This window comes from Taudactylus pleione, unplaced genomic scaffold, assembly GCF_031769625.1.
Source record: "Taudactylus pleione unplaced genomic scaffold, aTauple2 ptg000244l, whole genome shotgun sequence".
Lineage (NCBI taxonomy): Eukaryota > Metazoa > Chordata > Amphibia > Anura > Myobatrachidae > Taudactylus > Taudactylus pleione.
The window spans coordinates 998,633-1,020,781 of NW_028284646.1; the positions used below are offsets into that span (position 1 = coordinate 998,633).

The following is a 22,149-nucleotide window of genomic DNA, read 5'->3' on the forward strand; positions in this document are numbered from 1 at the left end:
ATCAAACATTGTCTTTACAAGTAGAACTGCGAGTCCCAGCAAGCCTGCCCCGCATGCTGGTACTTGGAGAACCACAAGTACCAGCATGCAGGGCATTAAGGGCCCACTAGTACCTGTAGTTCACCTGTAAAAAAATGTTTAAAAAAAACACAGGACACACACACCGTGACAGTATAAGTTTATTAAACATACACACACACACACACACATGTACACATACTCACCTATGTAACCCTGTAGCATCGGTCCACTTGTCCGGTAAAGTATCCATAGGGGACCTGTGAAAAAAAACATACTCACCATCTCCTATGCGAGGTTCTGTCCTCTTCGTTCCAAAGTAGGCATCCCCGGACTTGGCAAAAAAAAAAAACCGAAAACGCGATCCACGAACTTAGTACCGTTCTATAGAACGGTACTTCCCGAATGAGAGCTTAGCGGCGGGGTATCACCATGGAAACCCCGCTGCTAAGCGTTCATTGGCTGAGAGAGGCCATCTCCCGTCTCTCAGCCAATGAACGGCTCCCTCCATTGTAGTCAATGCTGGGAGCCGCAAGGTTATTAAAGTTTACCCTGCGGTTCCCACCATTGACTACAATGGAGGGAGCCGTTCATTGGCTGAGAGACGGGAGATGACCTCTCTCAGCCAATGAACGCTTAGCAGCGGGGTTTCCATGGTGATACCCCGCCGCTAAGCTCTCATTCGGGAAGTACCGTTCTATAGAACGGTACTAAGTTCGTGGATCGCGTTTTCGTTTTTTTTTTTTGCCAAGTCCGGGGATGCCTACTTTGGAACGAAGAGGACAGAACCTCGCATAGGAGATGGTGAGTATGTTTTTTTTCACAGGTCCCCTAGGGATACTTTACCGGACAAGTGGACCGATGCTACAGGTTACATAGGTGAGTATGTGTACATGTGTGTGTGTGTATGTATGTTTAATAAACTTATACTGTCACGGTGTGTGTGTCCTGTGTTTTTTTAAACATTTTTTTTACAGGTGAACTACAGGTACTAGTGGGCCCTTAATGCCCTGCATGCTGGTACTTGTGGTTCTCCAAGTACCAGCATGCGGGGCAGGCTAGCTGGGACTTGCAGTTCTACTTGTAAAGACAATGTTTGATATTCTTTATTTACACCACACCACACAATCAACCCGCCACCCACCGCCACCAGGGGTGGCGGGGATAGCCCCGGGCTATCAGCCTGGGCCTGGGGTGCCCTGGAGAGGGTGACCCCTTTATTGGGGGGGTCCCCAGCTCTCCAGGGATCCCCGGCCTGGGCTGACTAGCGGTCAGGGTTGATGCTGCGGCTGGGGGGCCCGGTGAAAGGGCTCCCCTGGCTGTGGCATCAGCCCCCCGCTAGAAAAAGTCCAGTGCTGGTTCTGGAACATACAGGGGAACCCTACTCATTTTTTGTCCCCTATATTTCCAGAACCAGGACTGGATCAGAGCCCAGAGCTGGTTGCGCAGAATACAGGGGACCCCTACGTCGTTTGTCCCCCGTATTTTGGCAACCAGCGCTGGTTCTGACTAGCCCGGTGCTGGTTGTGCTTAAGTACAGGGGACCCCTACGTCGTTTGTCCCCTGTATTTAAGCACACCCAGCACTGGGTTACTAATGCCCGGGGCTGGTTGCTCTTTTTTGGGGGGGTGCACGCCATTTTTTTCTTTTTTTACACAGGTTTTTTTTTTTTTTTTTTACCACAGCAGCACAGACGGGTCTCACGGACCTGTCATTGCTCTGTGCCAATCACACAGATGCATGTAGCACGGATCTCCCGGGTTCGTGCTACATGCAAATGGGCACCATAACGCTGATTGGCTTCCTGTCTGCCACTGCAGTGCCACTCCTAGATGGGCCACGTGTTTGTGCCGCCCCCTTGTGTCGCTTAGCATAGTCATCCAGCTTCCTCGGTACAACCTTTTGGCCTAAAAACAATATTGTGAGGTGTGAGGTGTTCAGAATAGAGTGGAAATGAGTGGAAATTAATGTTATTGGGGTTATTAATAGCGTAGGAACAAAAAAAGGCCCATTTATGTGATTTTAGCGTTTTTTTTTTATTTTTTAAGAAAAAATCCAGATCCAAAACACAAAACCCAGAACCCAAAACACGGAAGGGTGGTTTTGGCAAAACCAATCCAGATCCAAAACACGAAGAAAGATCCAGATCCAAAACCAAAACACAAAACACGAAAAGTGTCCGGTGCACACCCCTAATATATATATATATATATATATATATATACATAGTCATAAAACCACTGCACTCCTAGATATGGGGTGCAAACCTGCACTTGCTTGTGACCACATTGCTTAAATAAATAAGCCTGCTTAAATGCATTGATCAATCCATGAACCAAAATCCCATTATTTATGTATTATGGAGAGTAATTTAACAATGGCTCGTGCTGAGTTTTGTGTTTTTATTTATTTAAGCAATGTGGTCACAAGCCACTTGCACCCCAGACCTGGGAATAGCGAGTGCAGGTTTGCACCCCAAATGTAGGAGTGGCGAGTGCAGTGGTTTTATAATTTTGTTTATTAGTTTCATTTTTAATTAACCTTTTTGTGATCACAGCTTTCTCATGCACCCCTGTGCAAGCTCATTTATTTTAACCTGTGTCAGCTGCATTCTTGGCAGTATGATAGAAGGTAAATTTGGTGACTGTCTTGCCTTTAAAAGCCATAAGTTAGTTGGCAGGTGAGCTTTAAACGAGTTAATATGTTTTCAGTTTAAACTCTGTAATAGCAGCTACCAGGTTTCCATAAGTATGACAGATAGTGTAGGACCTGCAGAGAAATGGGGTCTCATGATGTGGGCTGCAGGCTTAAATGCATTGATCAATCCATGAACCAAAACCCTATTATTTATGTATTATGGTGAGTGATTTAACAATGGCAAGTGCTAAGTTTTGTTTATATATATATATATATATATATATATATAATATGCTATTTTATGAGTACGAGCAGCTGCAGTTACCAGGACCCGACTGTATACCAACCACAGCAGCCACGCTAAAAATCAACACCCAGGAGCATCCGCAACGAACTAGCCTACATTATGCACCACAAAGACCATTACATCCTTACATATGAAACTTAAATCCCACTCCTTCCTACCCCCCTTCCCCCTGTCTCATCTTACCATGTCTTGTCATCAGTCTTTTTTAATTTTTTTATTTACTCGATTAATTAACTTTTGCAGTTTTTGATTCAGTATTCTTAACCAGCAACGCTCCATATTTTGCCCTAGGTGTAAATTTGACTCTTACATACTAGCATCTTGTATTCCTTGAAACATTTTTGCATGATATTGACATTTTCTTGATTATCCTGCATTACATTGGTGTTTTAAGATTGTTACTTGTTATTCAACACACCACAGGAAATAACAACATTCTGTAGCTCTGGTAGCACATTCACATATTTATTTATATGTCTATGAACAAAATTTTTTAAAATAAATTAATTCTGAATACATTTAATTCACGCACGGGGGTCCATCTCCTTATCCATATATTGACAAAAAGAGGGTGGTTCCCTCTTAAATCCCAGTAGCTGCTATGCTGATTCTCTGTATTGATTTAAGTTAATTATATAGCAGAATGGTAAAAGTTATTAGCTAATTATTCAGTGTTGAAAAGATGGGTTAATCTGTATTGCCGATGATGAACTGACTGCTACCACCTGCGGTCAGTTTTGCAGTCAGAGGCCTGATTGAAAGGTACACGCTTAGTGCACGCAATGCCACAATGTTCATGTACTGTAATTGAGCAATTATTTGCTCGTGAACATGTGCAATATAATCTGGAAACTCACAATGTGCTTTTGCATACTAGACCGCTGTTATCAGAACTAGCGAGGAAAATCTATGGCATACCTGGGTGGTTAATGGGAGGTGGCATGAAGAGATTGCAAAAAAATTTGTTGCATGTGCGTGTTATGGGGTGTCGCGGGCATGCCAATCTGCATTCTCATAGGCAGAGCCACAGCTGTAGAGGCCATGTTCACACTGCACCTGCCATAGGGCTGGTGCAAATGTTGATGGTGCATGCAATGCTGTGCCAATGGGGGATTGTCCAGAACCAACAGCGATGTTGCATCATGCACGGGCACTGAAAATGGGCATTTCAGTACACAAGGGCAAGGCTGATATTAGCATTTGCACATTATCCCGCTGTGACTCACCCAAAAGACGCATCTGTGGCTGCAACTGCGTTCACCTCTGACGTACCATGACAAATCAAAACGCGTTGGAAATGGAACTGCAGACCTATATGGACTAATCAGCTGTTGTACTTGGAGCCATTTGAGATTGAGTTTTGCGAGAGTCTGGACCTAGCAACCACACCTCAGGTCATATGTTTCATTTTATATAATCTGCTCCACTTGTACTTTAGCAGTGTTCTCACAATGTCTATAAATCTGTTATTTTTAATAAATACATTTCATTTATATGGCCGTACTTTCTTTTTATATACCCTATCCTATACATATAGGGGTCAAGGAAAAACGGTACAGAGATGAGAAGAGAAGTGTTTAAAAGAAACCTTTGTGTGTGTATCAAGACTTCTATTGCTGTGAGTCGCAATCAGTGTGGGATTATTGTATTTAATAGTTTTTTATATTTTTTATTATTATTTCATACTTAAACTTACTACACTATCAAGTCGCTCACTGGGCTTATTTGGCTGGTCACATTAGTTGCGACCATGTCAGAGAAAGCCCAGCCTGGTGATGCAACCATGCCAGGCATGTAGTTAAGTAATCTGTGTATTGTTAAGTGACTATGTATTGTTGCATAATTAGATTTGTGCCCATTACATTTCATAATAGATTGGACTACAATTAGGTTCTGTATATGGTTTTATGCAGTATATTCTATGTATTTTTAAATGATTTGTTGTAATAACTGTGATTTGATATGCGCCTGACTCACCTTTACGTACACTGATTATTTAGCTGTTAGCACTTGATATGAGCAGCAGCTTAGGTATTTACATTGCACAACTAATTAAAATATTTATTATAACAATTAATTTTAGTGCCTTAGGTCCAATTCGTAAAAAATAATTACGATGATTAATTATGATTTTATAATAGATTGTGTTAAATATACCAATTGTTTTTACTGACTCATTTAATTTAAAATTAAATGGCAGTTTTAACACAAGAGCTGTTTTTTCTTTGTTCTTGCTTAATTTTCTTAAAACAATATAGAATCTTAATTAGAACAGTAGCTGTGAGAACATTAGCCCTTACTAATATTGGAAGCATTTATTTTTGCATGTACTAGTGCGATTGGGTTCATTTATTTTATTTTCCATAACAGAGGACTAGTTAGCTGAATTTAGTGGCCCCCTTAAACTGTCTGGTGTTCTTGTTTTATTTAACTGTACACATTTATTCTGTGCATCTGCACCTGCATTAACCAGTTCTAAAATTTAAATGCAAATCCTCTACTCACTAAACTTTAAACTATCCTGTAAATTTGGATGTGAATTAATCAGAATCAAACCATAACACTTATTATCAGGGCAGGTGCTAGGTTACTCGAGACCCAGCGCAGTCCTGTGCTCCTCATCCACCCCTTCCCTCACTGCCTCCTCCCCCTGAGCTTAAAATAATAACAGCAGTGGGTGGGTGGGTTGAATCTTCTACAGTCAGACCCCGGCGCTCCAGTGTTGATGCACGCACAGGGTGCGCCTGGAGCCGGCTCTACTTACTATGAGTTCTACTTACCAAGCAGTGGTAACCCAATTTTTGCTGAAGAAAGGATTTATTCCTGCTAAGGCCCGTATACAATTTGAGGCAAAAAGTTCGGACTTTTCGCCTGCTGGACTTTCCGCCTACATCGCGTGTTTTTGGAGAAAACACTTTCCGTGCTCGCCCGCCTTTTGCCATATTCAGTTTCAAAGGACGCGAAAACAGCACCCGGCAAAACTGAAACAGGCGAAAAGTCCTGTCAGTTTTGTGGAAATCAGCCTGACACCCCCCAAAAGATGCACTGACATGGGTGATCACTATGGATACCCCTGAATAGGCCTGCTGAAGGAATTTGGGGTACTTAAATGTTCTCAATAGGTTGTAATTAGCGTCTTTGCATAAGTGGTGAATAGCATTTAGCTTATTTTTTTGAGAAAATAACTAGTCCCAGCAAATTTGGGGTACCTGAAAATGGGGGGTAGCATATTTAAAAGTTGCTAAAGTAAAGTTTAAAAAATTTTGAAAAATCTACCTGCCCAAGCGCCTGCAATCAAAAAAATACTTGGGGCATACTTGGGGACCCTCCTGGAGTCTATTTCGCTAGTTTTTAACTTTATCACCCAACTTTAATTTTTTTTATCCCCAAAACAAAAGTACTTTTTGGGGGGTTCTTTAGTGTTTTTTTGGGGGACTGTCGTAAGGCTGCACTTTTTTCCGCCTGCTATTCATAGGCAAAACTTTTCCGCCGGGTCCATTGCATTAGCTTTCCACCTAGGCGAAAAGTCTATGAAATTGAATTCGGCGAAAAGTTTCCGCCTGGCGAAATGACGTCACACGCTATACTTTTTCGCCGAACCTGACTTTTCGCCTCAAATTGAATATGGCCCTAAATCTTATATAACAAAGGGATACCTCAGAAAAAGCATACATTTCTCCTACTGTTTCTCTCAGCAATGGGAGATCAGCTAGCTAAAGCGACTCTGAACTTCTACAAGTCAAGGGTCTGTTTTAGAGCAGCAAGCAATGCTAATGTTCATGTAGTTGAGTGATTATTTGTAACTGTGCATGCATAAACTTCTGAAAACCCATTCATTGCATGGATGTAGCTATAGTTGTTGCAGGGAGTGCCATAACTATGGGGCCCAGAGGATAAGAAGGGGCCCAGTTCACTTGCACCCAAGTCATATAGATGTCTACCAAGTTGTCTACCAATACACACTAGAACACTACAGTGTGACATTATTAGGAAAATTCAATATGGAGCGAAAACTCAGTTTTTTGTGTTAATATCGCACCTATGACGTCATATTGCAGGTTTTAGTTTTACACTGTATTCAATTTCAAAGACTTTTCGCAGGTTCGAAAAGTCTTTGAAAAAAACGGGGATAACTTTTCACCACTGAATAGGTGGCGAAAAAAAGAGCAGAACTGGGGTTTAGGAGTGCAGGCTTAAAAAAAATAGCCTGCACCCTTCAGAATGACCCCTTGAAACGATCTGTGTAAAAAAAAAAAAAAAAAAAAATCGGGACACCCCAAATAAAAGCACTTTGAATTTGGGGGCCAAAAAAAAAATGTTGGGGGACAAAGTTAAAAAATAGCGAACTTGACTCTAGGGGGCTCCCCAAGTATGCCCCAGGTGTATTTTTCATTGCAGCTACTTGTGGCAGGAGGGTTTTTCACGATTTTTTCAAGTCACTTTAGCAACTTTAAAATATGCTGACCCCCATTTTCAAGTACCCCAAATTTGCTGGGCATAGTTATTTTTCCCAAAAAATTCTAAATGCTCTTCTGCATCATTTTCTTCAAAGTCGCATTTATGCACTTGCAGCGGCTATTAGAATCCCCGACTTCCTTCAGTAGTTAAAAATGGGGGTACCCATAGTGATCCCCCATGTCTACACATCTTTAGGGGGGTCCCTAGAATATTTCCAAAAAATTCTCGTTTTTGTTGAACCTGTAAAAAAAAATAGCAAAAATTTACAAAAAAAATGACATAAGGTCCCCCCTCAAAAGCCAAACTAGCCCCAGGCTTGCCAGCCAGTGGTGGTTTCTAAAAATACGGGGAACAAAATGTGTAGGGTTCCACCGTATTTTAGAAACCAATACCAGGCTGCAGGGACTAGTGCTGGTTTTAAATATAGGGGTCAAAAAAGACGTGGGGTACCCCCTATATTTAAGACCAGCACCAGCCCCAACCGACCGGGGTGTAATGCCACAGCCCAGAGACCCAATCACCGGGGCTCCAGGTCCAAAGCATTACACCCCAAGTTGGTCAGTGCAAGCCGGTGATCTCAGGGGAGTTGGGGACCCCCCAAAAAAGGGTCCCCCCTCTCCTGAGCACCACAGGCTTACGCTGAAGCCTGGGGCTCTTCCCCATACCCCTTGGTTGGTGGGTATGGGGGTAAAAGGGGTCCAAATAATGTAACACTATTGTACTTTACAGTGTAACTACAAGTGCCAGCAGACATGTGGCACCTGTAACTTCACTGTAAAATAAATAGTTAAAAAAGGACAGAATACACACCATGTCCAGTATAAGTTTATTAAACACACCTACCCATTCACACATACTTACCTATACCAGATGTTCGGTCCCCTTGTCTAGTAGAAATCCATGGTACCTGGGCCCTGCAAGAAAGATTTCTTACTCACCTACATCCAGCGCTGGTCACCGCAGTAACCCATTGGTGTTTTAAAACAAAAAAACGAGTTACCCGATCCACGGAACACAGCTATCTGTATGTGTGTTGCCACACATACAGATAGCTCCCGAATGCCTGCTATCAGCACTTCACGGGGCATTGCAGTCCAGAGAGCCAATCAGTGGCAGTGCTGACTGTAGAGTGCCTGCTGATTGGCTCCAGCAACTGACAGTTCCCACGTGGACGAGTCACACCACTTGGGAACTGTCAGTTGCCGGAGCCAATCAGCGGGCGCTCTACAGTCAGCGTTGCCGCTGATTGGCTGACGGGACTGCAATGCCCCACGTGAAGTGCCAGTAGCAGGCATTCGGGAGCTATCTGTATGTGTGACAACACACATACAGATAGCTGTGTTGCGTGGATCGGCTAAATGCGTTTTTTTTTTTTTTAAATCCCATGGATTACTGCGGAGACCAACGCTGGATGTAGGTGAGTATGAAATCTTCCTTGCAGGGCCAAGTTTTAAGGATCTCTACTTGAGAAGGGGACAGAAACTTCTGGTATAGGTAAGAATGTGTGAATGGGTAGGTGTCTGTAATAAACTTATGCTGGGCACGGTGTGTGTGTTTTGACTTTTTTTAACTATTTATTTTACAGTGAAATTACAGGTGCCGCATGTCTGCTGGCACTTGTAGTTCCACAAGTGCAAAATGGCAGGCATGCTGGCACTTGTAGTTCCACTGTAAAGTACAATAGTGTTACATTATTGGGCCCCCCTATTTCCCCCATACCCACCGCTCCAGAGGTATGGGGATGAGCCTCAGGCTTCACCGTAAGCCTGTGGTGCTCGGGAGAGGGGGGACCGTTTTTTGGGGGGTCCCCAACTCCCCCGAGATCACCGGCTTGCGCTGACCGACTTGGGGTGTAATGCTTTGGACCTGGAGCCCCGGTGATTGGGTCTCCGGGCTGTGGCATTACACCCCGGTCGGTTGGGTCTGGTGCTTGTCTTAAATATAGGGGGTACCCCACGTTGTTTTTGCCCCCTATATTTAAAACCAGCACTAGTCCCTGCAGCCTGGTGTTAGTTTTTAAAATACAGTGAAAACCTACACATTTTGTTCCCTGTATTTTCAGAAACCACCACTGGCTGCAAGCCTGAGGAAGGTTTGGCTTTTGGGGGGGGAACCTTATGTCATTTTTTTTAAATTTTTTACATATAAATATTACATGAAATATTCTAGAGACCCCCCTAAAGATGTCTAGACATGGGGGATCACTATGGGTACCCTCATTTTTAACTACTGAAGGAAGTCGGGGTTTCTAATAGCCACGGCAGGAAAAAACACCTTGCAAAGCTATTTAAAAACCCAACTTTCTTTTGCAGGCAAAAACGGGGTTACCCATAGTGATCCCCAATGTCTGGACATCTTTAGGGGGGTCCCAGGCATATTTCCCGAAAATTCCCTTTTTTTTCCTTAAATGGGGTCATGGGTAATTTTTTAAAAAACAGGGATAATTTTTCTAAGCACTATAGCAAGTGAAAAAAAATGCAGAATAGGGGTTTGGGGATGTAGGCTTATAAAAAATAGCCTGTAGTTTTGGGAATGTCCCCTTAAAAGGAAATGTTCTAAAAAAAATGTCATAAAAAAAAATCAGGACACCCTTAAAAAAAAATAAAAAAAAATTTGGGTTTAAAAAAAAAAAAAATTATGTAAAAAAAAACACAAAGTAAAACAATTATTTCTGGTGGGGTCCCCAAGTATGGGGCGGGTGTTTTTTTCATTGCGCAAAGTAGCGGCAGGTGCATTTTTGAAGAATTTTTAAAAATTACCTTTAGGCACTTAAAAATATGCTAGTACCCATTTTCATGTACCCCAAATTTGATGAGACCACTTAAAAAAACGAAAAAAAAAAACCTAAGTGCTCTTCTGCATCACTTCTTCAATGTCGGGAAAAAGAACACCTGCACGGCTATTTCAAAAACCCCGACTTCTGCAGGCAAAAACGGGGGTACCCATAGTGATCCCCGAGGTCTGAACATCTTTAGGGGGCTCCTACAATTAATTCCTGAAAATTCAAGTTTTTTTTCGCCGATCCAAGTATCGCCGGGTCCCGTTTTCGACGATTTCAAATTGAATACGGGGATAAGCGGGAGCGCGCGCGATACTTTTTCGCTGGCAAAAACCTCGCTGGCGAGGTTAACGTTTCATATTGAACACCCCTCTATGTGTACTGGGGCAGTGTGTGGCATACTGTGAACTGGAAGCACTATGTGGCATAATGTGAACTGGGGTCACTGTGTGGCATAATGTTAATTAGGGCAATGTGTGTTATAATGAGAACAAGAACACTACTATGGGTCATAAAATGAATTCGGACACTACTATGGGTCATAACATTAACTAGGGGCCTGATTCAGCAAGGATCGCACCTGCGATTACTCACACAATCGGCCAATTGTTGCGATCTGTGCATGCCTATGCATTGCAGTGCACATGCATGAACACTCCACTGTGATAGGGGCTGCAATCTCAGTCACTATGCAGACCCATCGCAGAGTGATTGACTAGAAGTACAATATAGGGAGGGTGATGGGGGGAGTTGTTCGGCGAAACGCAAGCATGCCAGTGCATTTTAACGCTGTTGCAGGTGCATGCATAAATTATAAACTGTGATGCCATACGCAGCTTGTGTACTCACAGCATGCGACGAGGTCAGCAATTCCTGAGTAAGGTCAGAGCTTGTGGAAGTGTGCATGAGGCTGCGATGGTACTCGATGTTACACATGATTTTGCGCTCTTGCTAAGGATTACAGATGTGTGTAAGGTAAAGTGGGTATCCTTATGTTGTGCTGCGATGGCACAGCAATCACAGTGAATTAGCATACTATCTCAATGAGAATGCGTGCGTAATCACTATTGCATTCGCAGTTGCGATCCATAATGAATCAGGTCCTAGGACATTTGGGCACATTCAGCCAATCTGAGACATACTGTATACATGGGCACGAGGAACCCCTGGTGCCATAAAAAATGAGATATGAGAAGGCTCTTTATTAGAGTGGTAAGAAAATGGCTTGAAATTTGATAATTAAAATGTTATCCCTACTGTGGTTTTGGACACTCCCCTGGTCATGCCTCTTGGTTACCTCAACTCTGGGAATCAGAAATTGCAAAGGTAGTAATCCGGCAAGCATTGCAATATGTCAAATTAATATTCTCTGTTTATAAGTACAGTCTATTTCCATAATTGTATTAATAATGTATTTTGAGTATTCAGAGGTTCAAATGTCTTTTTGTTTACACAATGTGGTCACAGACCTCTTACATCCCAGTTTTCAATTCTTTACATTCAATAAATACTACATTGTACCATATGGCATTTTTTAGTGTGTTAGGTCTGCCTATTGTAACTAGGGGTGTGCACCGGCCACTTTTCGTGTTTTGTGTTTTGGTTTTGGATCTGGATCTTTCTTCGTGTTTTGGATCTGGATTGGTTTTGCCAAAACCACCCTTCCGTGTTTTGGGTTTTGGGTTTTGTGTTTTGGATCTGTATTTTTTTTTAAAAAAGCATAAAAACAGCTAAAATCACAGAATTTGTAGGTTTTTCTGCTCCTATGCTATTATTAACCTCAATAACCTTAATTTCCACTCATTTCCAGTCTATTCTGAACACCTCACACCTCACAATAGTGTTTTTATGTCCAAAACGTTGCACCGAGGTAGCTGGATGACTATGCTAAGCGACACGAGTGGGCGGCACAAACACGTGACCCATCTAGGCGTGAAACTGCAGTGGCAGACAGGATGGCAGTTTGAAAAACTAGGCCCCAAACTGTACATAATGCAAAGAAAAAAAAGAGGTGCAAGATGGAATTGTCCTTGGGCCCTCCCACCCACCCTTATGTTGTATAAACAGGACATGCACACTTTAACAAACCAATCATTTCAGCGCCAGGGTCTGCCACACAACTGTGGCTGAAATGATTGGTTCGTTTGGGCCCCCACAAAACAAGCTGGCAATTAATGTGTCCCTGCACAAACTGGCTCTATGGAGGCAAGATGTCATCCTCATCCTCCTCATCCACCGATTCCTCACCCTCTTCAGTGTGTACATCCTCATCCTCACAAAGTATTAACTCGTCCCCACTTGAATCCACCACCACAGGTCCCTCTGTACCTTCTGGAGGCTGGTCTCCCTGGAAGAGCTGATAATTCATTTTGATGAACATCATCTTCTCCACATTCTGTGGAAGCAACCTCCTACGCCTTTCGCTGACAAGGTTCCCGGCTGCACTAAACACTCTTTCGGAGTACACACTGGAGGGGGGGCAACTCAGGTAAAATAGAGCCAGTTTGTACAGGGGCCTCCAAATTGCCTCTTTTTCCTGCCAGTACAGGTATGGACTGTCTGCCATGCCTACTTGGATGCTGTCACCGATGTAATCCTCCACCATTCTGTCAATGGTGACAGTATCATATGCAGTGACAGTAGACATGTCAGAAATTGTTGCCAGGTCCTTCAGTCCGGACCAGATGTCCAAACTTGGTCCTGCCTGCCCTGCATCACCGCCAGCGGGTTGCTTAGGATACCTAAGTTTTTTCCTGGCAGCCCCAGTTGCAGGAGAAAATGAAGAAGGAGCCGTTGACGTGTCACGTTCCGCTTCAGCTGACAGTGTGTTCACCAGCAGGTCTTTGCACCTCTACAGGCTTGTGTCGGCCGGAAAGAGAGACACCACATAGGCTTTAAACCTAGGATCGAGCACGGTGGCCAAAACGTAGTGGTCTGATTTCAACAGATTGACCACCCTGGAATCCTGGCAAAGCGAATGAAGGGCTTCATCCACAAGTCCCACATGCCGAGCGGAATCGCTCCGTCTTAGCTCCTCCTTCACTTTCTCCAGCTGCTTCTGCAAAAGCCTGATGAGGGGAATGACCTGACTCAAGCTGGCAGTGTCTGAACTGACTTCACGTGTGGCAAGTTCGAAGGGCTGGAGAACCTTGCACAACACGGAAATCATTCTCCACTGCGCTTGAGTCAGGTGCATACCCCCTCCTTTGCCTATGTCATAGGTGGATGTATAGGCTTGTATGGCCTTTTGCTGCTCCTCCATCCTCTGAAGCATATAGAGGGTTGAGTTCCACCGCGTCACAACCTCTTGCTTCAGGTGATGGCGGGGCAGGTTCAAGAGTGTTTGCTGGCGCTCCAGTCTTCGGCACGCAGTCGCTGAATGGCGAAAGTGGCCAGAAATTTTTCGGGCCACCCAAAGCGTCTCCTGCACGCCCCTGTCGCTTTTCAGAAAATTCTGCACCACCAAGTTTATTGTGTGAGCAAAACATGGGACGTGCTGGAATTTGCCCAGATGTAATGCCCGCACAATATTGGTGGCGTTGTCAGATATCACAAATCCCCAGGAGAGTCTAAGTGTGGTAAGCCACTGGGCGATGATTTCCCTCAGTTTCTCTAAGAGGTTGTCGGCGGTGTGCCTCTTACTGAAACCGGTGATACACAGCGTAGCCTGCCTTGTAACGAGCTGGCATTTCTGAGATGCTGCTACTGGTGACGCTGCTGCTGTTGCTGCGTAAGGTGATACATCTACCCAGTGGGCTGTCACAGTCATATAGTCCTTAGTCTGCCCTGTTCCACTTGTCCACATGTCCGTGGTTAAGTGGACATTGTGTACAACGGCATTTTTCAGGACACTGAGGACACTTTTTCTGACGTTTCTGTACAGTCTCGGTATCGCCTGCCTAGTGAAGTGGAATCTAGACGGGATTTGGAACCGGGGACACACTACCTCCATCAATTGTCTAAATCCCACTGCACTAATGGCGGATACCGGACGCACGTCTAACACCAACATAGCAGTCAAGGCCTCAGTTATACGTTTTGCTTCAGGATGACTGCTGTCGTACTTCATCCTCCTCGCTAAGGACTGTTGGAGGGTCAATTGTTTAGTAAAAGTAGTGGTGTTCCTACTTCCTCTCTGGGATGATGAACGACTCCCAGCAGCAGCAACAGCAGCAGCGGCAGCAGTAGGCGTAGCAATGCAGGATCCTCCGGAGGAATCCCGGATAGGAGAGTCAGTCATGCCAGTGACATGGCCTGCAGGACTACTTCCGATCCTAACTAAGGAGGAAATTGACGAGGAGGGAGTTGACGGTGTGGTTTGCAGGCGCTTGGATACAACAGGACAACGGGATTTAGGTGTCCCTGGACTGCTTACGGTCTTAGCCAAAGTTTCTGAACTTGACAGTAACTTTTTATGAACGCGCTGCAGGTGCCGTATAAGGGAGGATGTTCCTAGGTGGTTGACGTCCCTACCCCTACTTATTTCACCTTTACATATGGTACATATGGCAAGACAGTTGTTGTCCGGATTTGGATAGAAATATTGCCAGACCAAAGAGGTGGAATGTTTGGTCTTCTGCCCAGGCATGACCGTGATGGGCTTTTTCATCCCACGGACAACAACTGTCTCCCCCGGAGCCTGATTTAAACAAACCACATCACCATCAGAATCCTCCTCGCCAACTTCCTCCTCAGCGCCAGCTACACCAGTATCCTCATCCTGTTGTACTTCAACAGTGACATCTTCAATTTGCATATCAGCAAGTGGACTGTGGGTGCTCCTTTCAGCACTTGCAGGGGGCGTGCAAATGGTGGAAAGAGCCACCTCTTCCCGTCCAGTGCTGGGAAGGTCAGGCATCGCAACCACCACCACACTTGGACTCTCCTTGGGGATTTGTGATATCTTCTTAGAAAGCACAGTTCTTCGCTGTGCTTTTGCCAGCTTAACTCTTTTGATTTTTTTAGTGGGAGGAGGGCTTCCATCGTCATGTGAAGCTGAACCACTAGTCATGAACATACTAGGGATCGACCTTAGCCGTTCCTTGCCACTCCGTGTCGTAAATGGCATATTGGCAAGTTTACGTTTCTCTTCAGCTGATTTAAATGTCTTTTTCAAGGTCATTTTCCTGAACTTTGCCATTTGGGATTGTATGTGCCCTCTACTATGACATTGGGCATCGGCCTTGGCAGACGACGTTGATGGCATGTTATCGTCTATGTCATGACTAGTGGCAGCAGCTTCAGCACTAGGAGGAAGTGGTTCTTGATCTTTCTCTATTTTATTTTTATCGGAGAAAGTTTGGTCCTCCATTTATGTTATATCGATTTGATATATACGTGCGGCTAAACACAGAAAATAATTTTTTTTTGGGTTTGGACTGGAGTGTACTTTGTGGGTTACAGCACCCTTTAACGGTCAAGCCAGCCGGCCCTTTACTTATGACACAGGCGCACGCTTGGCACTACTTTGTTGATGCACGTGCGGCTACTGCGCACACAATTCACAAACACAGAAAATAATTTTTTTTTGGTTTGGACTGGAGTGTACTTTCGGGGGTTACAGCACCCTTTAACGGTCAAGCCAGCCGGCCCTTTACTTATGACACAGGCGCACGCTTGGCACTACTTTGTTGATGCACGTGCGGCTACTGCGCACACAATTCACAAACACAGAAAATAATTTTTTTTTTGGTTTGGACTGGAGTGTACTTTCGGGGGTTACAGCACCCTTAACGGTCAAGCCAGCCGGCCCTTTACTTATGACACAGGCGCAAGCTTGGCACTACTTTGTTGATGCACGTGCGGCTACTGCGCACACAATTCACAAACACAGAAAATAATTTTTTTTTGGTTTGGACTGGAGTGTACTTTCGGGGGGTTACAGCACCCTTTAATGGTCAAGCCAGCCGGCCCTTTACTTATGACACAGGCGCACGCTTGGCACTACTTTGTTGATGCACGTGCGGCTACTGCGCACACAATTCACAAACACAGAAAATAATTTTTTTTTTGGTTTGGACTGGAGTGTACTTTGGGGGTTACAGCACCCTTTAACGGTCAAGCCAGCCGGCCCTTTACTTATGACACAGGCGCACGCTTGGCACTACTTTGTTGATGCACGTGCGGCTACTGCGCACACAATTCACAAACACAGAAAATAATTTTTTTATTGGTTTGGACTGGAGTGTACTTTCGGGGGTTACAGCACCCTTAACGGTCAAGCCAGCCGGCCCTTTACTTATGACACAGGCGCACGCTTGGCACTACTTTGTTGATGCACGTGCGGCTACTGCGCACACAATTCACAAACACAGAAAATAATTTTTTTTTGGTTTGGACTGGAGTGTACTTTCGGGGGTTACAGCACCCTTTAACGGTCAAGCCAGCCGGCCCTTTACTTATGACACAGGCGCACGCTTGGCACTACTTTGTTGATGCACGTGCGGCTACTGCGCACACAATTCACAAACACAGAAAATAATTTTTTTTTTGGTTTGGACTGGAGTGTACTTTCGGGGGTTACAGCACCCTTAACGGTCAAGCCAGCCGGCCCTTTACTTATGACACAGGCGCACGCTTGGCACTACTTTGTTGATGCACGTGCGGCTACTGCGCACACAATTCACAAACACAGAAAATAATTTTTTTTTGGTTTGGACTGGAGTGTACTTTCGGGGGTTACAGCACCCTTTAACGGTCAAGCCAGCCGGCCCTTTACTTATGACACAGGCGCACGCTTGGCACTACTTTGTTGATGCACGTGCGGCTACTGCGCACACAATTCACAAACACAGAAAATAATTTTTTTTTTGGTTTGGACTGGAGTGTACTTTGGGGGTTACAGCACCCTTTAACGGTCAAGCCAGCCGGCCCTTTACTTATGACACAGGCGCACGCTTGGCACTACTTTGTTGATGCACGTGCGGCTACTGCGCACACAATTCACAAACACAGAAAATAATTTTTTTTTTGGTTTGGACTGGAGTGTACTTTCGGGGGTTACAGCACCCTTAACGGTCAAGCCAGCCGGCCCTTTACTTATGACACAGGTGCACGCTTGGCACTACTTTGTTGATGCACGTGCGGCTACTGCGCACACAATTCACAAACACAGAAAATAATTTTTTTTTTGGTTTGGACTGGAGTGTACTTTCGGGGGTTACAGCACCCTTAACGGTCAAGCCAGCCGGCCCTTTACTTATGACACAGGCGCACGCTTGGCACTACTTTGTTGATGCACGTGCGGCTACTGCGCACACAATTCACAAACACAGAAAATAATTTTTTTTTGGTTTGGACTGGAGTGTACTTTCGGGGGTTACAGCACCCTTAACGGTCAAGCCAGCCGGCCCTTTACTTATGACACAGGCGCACGCTTGGCACTACTTTGTTGATGCACGTGCGGCTACTGCGCACACAATTCACAAACACAGAAAATAATTTTTTTTTTGGTTTGGACTGGAGTGTACTTTCGGGGGTTACAGCACCCTTAACGGTCAAGCCAGCCGGCCCTTTACTTATGACACAGGTGCACGCTTGGCACGACTTTGTTGATGCACGTGCGGCTACTGCGCACACAATTCACAAACACAGAAAATAATTTTTTTTTTGGTTTGGACTGGAGTGTACTTTCGGGGGTTACAGCACCCTTAACGGTCAAGCCAGTCGGCCCTTTACTTATGACACAGGCGCACGCTTGGCACTACTTTGTTGATGCACGTGCGGCTACTGCGCACACAATTCACAAACACAGAAAATAATTTTTTTTTTGGTTTGGACTGGAGTGTACTTTCGGGGGTTACAGCACCCTTAACGGTCAAGCCAGCCGGCCCTTTACTTATGACACAGGCGCACGCTTGGCACTACTTTGTTGATGCATGTGCGGCTACTGCGCACACAATTCACAAACACAGAAAATAATTTTTTTTTGGTTTGGACTGGAGTGTACTTTCGGGGGTTACAGCACCCTTTAACGGTCAAGCCAGCCGGCCCTTTACTTATGACACAGGCGCACGCTTGGCACTACTTTGTTGATGCACGTGCGGCTACTGCGCACACAATTCACAAACACAGAAAATATATTATTTTTTTAGCACTTGGGGGGAGCACCCCTGATGGACAGAGCACCCCCTGGACAACACTACAGCACTCCTTTAGGACTGGGACACTGCACAGGACTTTGGAGTGGACACAGCCCCTATGGAGAACTGACTGCACAACACAGTCCAGCCAGCCCCTATGGACTTTGAAGTAGTGGACACAGCCCCTATTAACAACAGCAGCACAGCACAACACAGCCAGCCCCTATGGACTTTGAAGTAGTGGACAACAGCAGCACTACACTACACTACACTACACAGCCCTAACTCCCACCCTCCCTCTTCACTGTCCACAGCCGAGTGAGAAAATGGCGCCGACGCGGGTACCTTATATAGGATCCAAAACCCGCGAGACTCGGAAGGCGGGATGATGACGTTTTGCCTCGATTTCAGATCCGAGTCAGGCGGGAAAAGTCGAGCCTGACTCGGATCGGACTCGGATCGGGGGGGCTCGGGGGGGTTCGGATTTCAGAAATCCGAACCCGCTCACCCCTAATTGTAACAGGCTTGATGTAGCTGGTTTGGCCATACCCCTATTAGGCTACTACAAGATTTTTTTTCAGTTCCACTTTAAATATCCAACCTCACCCTGGGAGGTGTATGGGTTGCATGTGTTAAACCCTTGGAGACAACATACGTGATAATGATCATCATCAGCCTAGACCTTTGTGGTATGTAAAATAAATAAAGAAATACAAATAACTGCAGCTATTGTAAGATATGCACAACCCAAAATAAATAAGCAAATATGCTTATTTGCAATATACATGTTGTGTCTGCACTTGTAACGCAGGTACTGTATGTCCAACTTCAAATGAATATCAAATTTTTTTCATTAAATTCTGAATGTTACTTGTGCCATTCGCATTAAAATTTATTTCATTGGGAGCATAGGGCCTGATTCAGACCCACTCGCGAGCGGCTGTCCGCTCGCAAGTGGGTCGATGTTCTGCACTGAGCATGCGCACGACAGAGGGAGCTCCGTTGTGCGCATGCGCCAGACGCGACGAGCGAAGGAAAGTCCTTCGCTCGTTGTGTCTGATCAAAGGGGGCGTGCTGTCGATGTTGATTGACAGCACGCCCCCTTTGGTGGGCGTGCCGGGGGCGTGCCTCCCTGACGGGGGCATTCCCACGGGAACGCCTCCCGTCAGAAGCCGGCCCACTGACATCACTAGTGATGTCAGTGGGAGTGATTTTGGCTCTGATAGAGCCAAAATCACTCCGGGGCTTGCGGTTGAAAACCTCAACCGCAGGCTCCGGCTCGCAGTTTCAATGGTCGCGATGGTCAAGACCATCGAAGCCATCAAACTGCATGCTCGTATAGGCTGTGGGTGGTGACCCACAGCTATACGAGCGTCCAGGAGGACGCTCCATTTTTATAGAGGGCGGCCCTCATTCAGAGCGTGCGCTCTGCTCAGAGCGTACGGCTCTGAATGAGGGCCATAGTCAACTATCTGGGCAAACCTGTGAAATAAGTTTGGGATAATGTAACTACTACTTTACAACTATTGCATCTGCAGTTTCTGGTAACATGCATCAGTGTACTATGGCTGCACTAAAACACAATAGTATGGTCTAGTGTTAACATGTTACATACAGTATATAGTAGATCTAATATTATTTATATATTTAATTTTGTATGAACATTTGCAAGCACATATTATAATTATTTTACACATTTGCAAAGCTATTCATATAAAAAGTAAATTTCAGTACTACAATGGGTTAATGCTGCTATGTTGTGTTTACGAGTTTTCTTGGGATATAATTTGTGTAATGTATAATGCAATAAAACATAGCAAAGAGTTACCTTGCTCAATGTTTACCGATCAAGTATAGTGGCCGTCAAAGCTAATGCTGTATACTCAGTGGGTAAAGTTAATAGAACTTGCTTCTCAAAAGACTCCAACTTATCATCTCCTTACCTTGTTTATGAGATGAATCAGAGAGCACAGTGGAGGCAGCAATTCTTGTTGTAGTCTGTTGCAGATTCTGTGCACTGCAAACCAGCCAGAAGTCTGGGCAACAGTCTACATGTCCCAATGGTTTCTGGTCACAAAATCTGTCACAATAACATGTTGCATTTTTCCCAATGTAATAAAAACTGCAGTTATCATTTCTACTGTCGCAGCAGCCATCTTCGGTGCAGAATCTTTCTGTATTTAAAGATCTTTTTGCTCTGGAACTTCTTAATAGGCTATTCTCCTCTGCAGAATACAAGTTTACTGGTAGACGTCTACCAGAAACAAGTCCTTTTAAAAATAAAAAACTTGTGAAACATAAAAACACGAGAATGTGGCAGAAACAGTCCATTGTCACCTAGGAAGTAGCTCTTCTCAATGTGAGGTGGAACTTAAATGAATATTAACATATAGGTTTATTGAACTTGAACTTTGCAAGGTGATTTTGATTAACAATTAACTAGTTTTATCAAATGATCTGCCTGAAAAATGTGCAAAAGCTATAAAAATGAACAAACAGACACATATAGTAAAATTCCTTTGCTGAAATAGCCTTTGAACCTCACATAGTTTTGTAGAAACACACTTTACTTACATTTAACATAACTATCCTTAATAAAATCATATTTGCCACCTGTAAATAATGCTCTAAACTATATGCTTATTTGCACTGTGCAATGATATACTGCTAATTGTACACTACTATGCTAATGCTCAATAATCTAGAACCAGTTTCCTCATTTGTTATGTGTGTGTTTGTGATAATGTGCTAGATGAGGTATTGTCAAGTACTTAAATTACTCAACTGCTCACAACTGTAGGATGCTGAGATGTTTCACAGTTGGTTCTGGAATGCAGATTGGACAACTTGGAAGAGGTTTGATCTGACAACAGAAGATGGGTGCAGCAGGGAACAGACTGGGATCGCCTACTTAATTGCCAGATTGGGTATTGTCATCACCAGTGGTGGCTCCAGCAACATTTATGGGATGTAGTGGAGAGGTCCATTTGCACCCAAGATCCTGCACCTACAAATATCAGGGAGCAGTGGGAAGCTTCTGCCATTTTGGAAAAGCTGCTGTATGCGGTGAAATGTGTTAAGGACCCACAGATACTTGTTTCAACATTGTGTCACACAGTCACACGGCTCCCATTCATTGGACTGACCCCAGACACACAGATTTCTTTGCTCCCTTTCTGGCCAGCATCCGCACGGACTGCAATTCATTCACGGCACCCTCCAGCTGCGACTCAACCTTGCCTAGCTCAGGTTGACCCGCATCATCCACCTGGAGAGGGCCATACTACTGCTGGGAGACAGCTAATACAGTGGGCAGCCAGCCAGTAGGAGCCGAGTCTCTGCCACGGGGCTGGCACAGACCAGCTGACAGCCCCCCAGCCCAGACACGCGGGCAGCCAGCCCACAGGAGCCGAGTCTCTGCCATTCAACCGGCATGGACCAGCTGATAGCCTCAGTCCAGACACGCAGGCAGCCAGTCAGCAGGAGCCGAGTCTACGCCACGCTATCGGCACGGACCAGCTGACAGTTCTTCAAACCAGGCACGGTTGGTGGTAAATTTTCTGATCACATCATTTGCCTACCATTGGAGATCGTTTTTATGGGTCTCCCCATTGCCAGGTATTTACCAGCGGTTCCCATTTAACAGTGACTTGTGACCTGATGTTTTGTTACTCTTTGGACATCACTCAGTTATACATCCTTTGGAGTGAGACATTATTCCACTGTGAGCATTAACTGCTACAGTTTCATCATTCTCATCCATTTGTAATATACTGTATGTATATGTGCCACATCCAACAACCTAGTACAGTTCACAGTTTATGTAGATTGTTTATTTCCTGTAATTTATCATTGTATTTTGGTTATCT

General features: G+C 44.7%; 1 protein-coding gene across 1 annotated transcript in view; it reads right to left on the bottom strand.

The window, feature by feature from the left end:
- The window catches only part of TINAG (tubulointerstitial nephritis antigen), a 170,239-nt gene extending 149,628 nt beyond the window's left edge, over positions 1–20,611 (bottom strand). The window contains exon 1 of the mRNA XM_088479747.1: positions 20,224–20,611. Coding sequence (XP_088335873.1) covers positions 20,224–20,611 — 388 coding nt within the window. The remainder of the gene's footprint in view (positions 1–20,223) is intronic.
- Between the last annotated feature and the right edge of the window lie 1,538 nt (positions 20,612–22,149).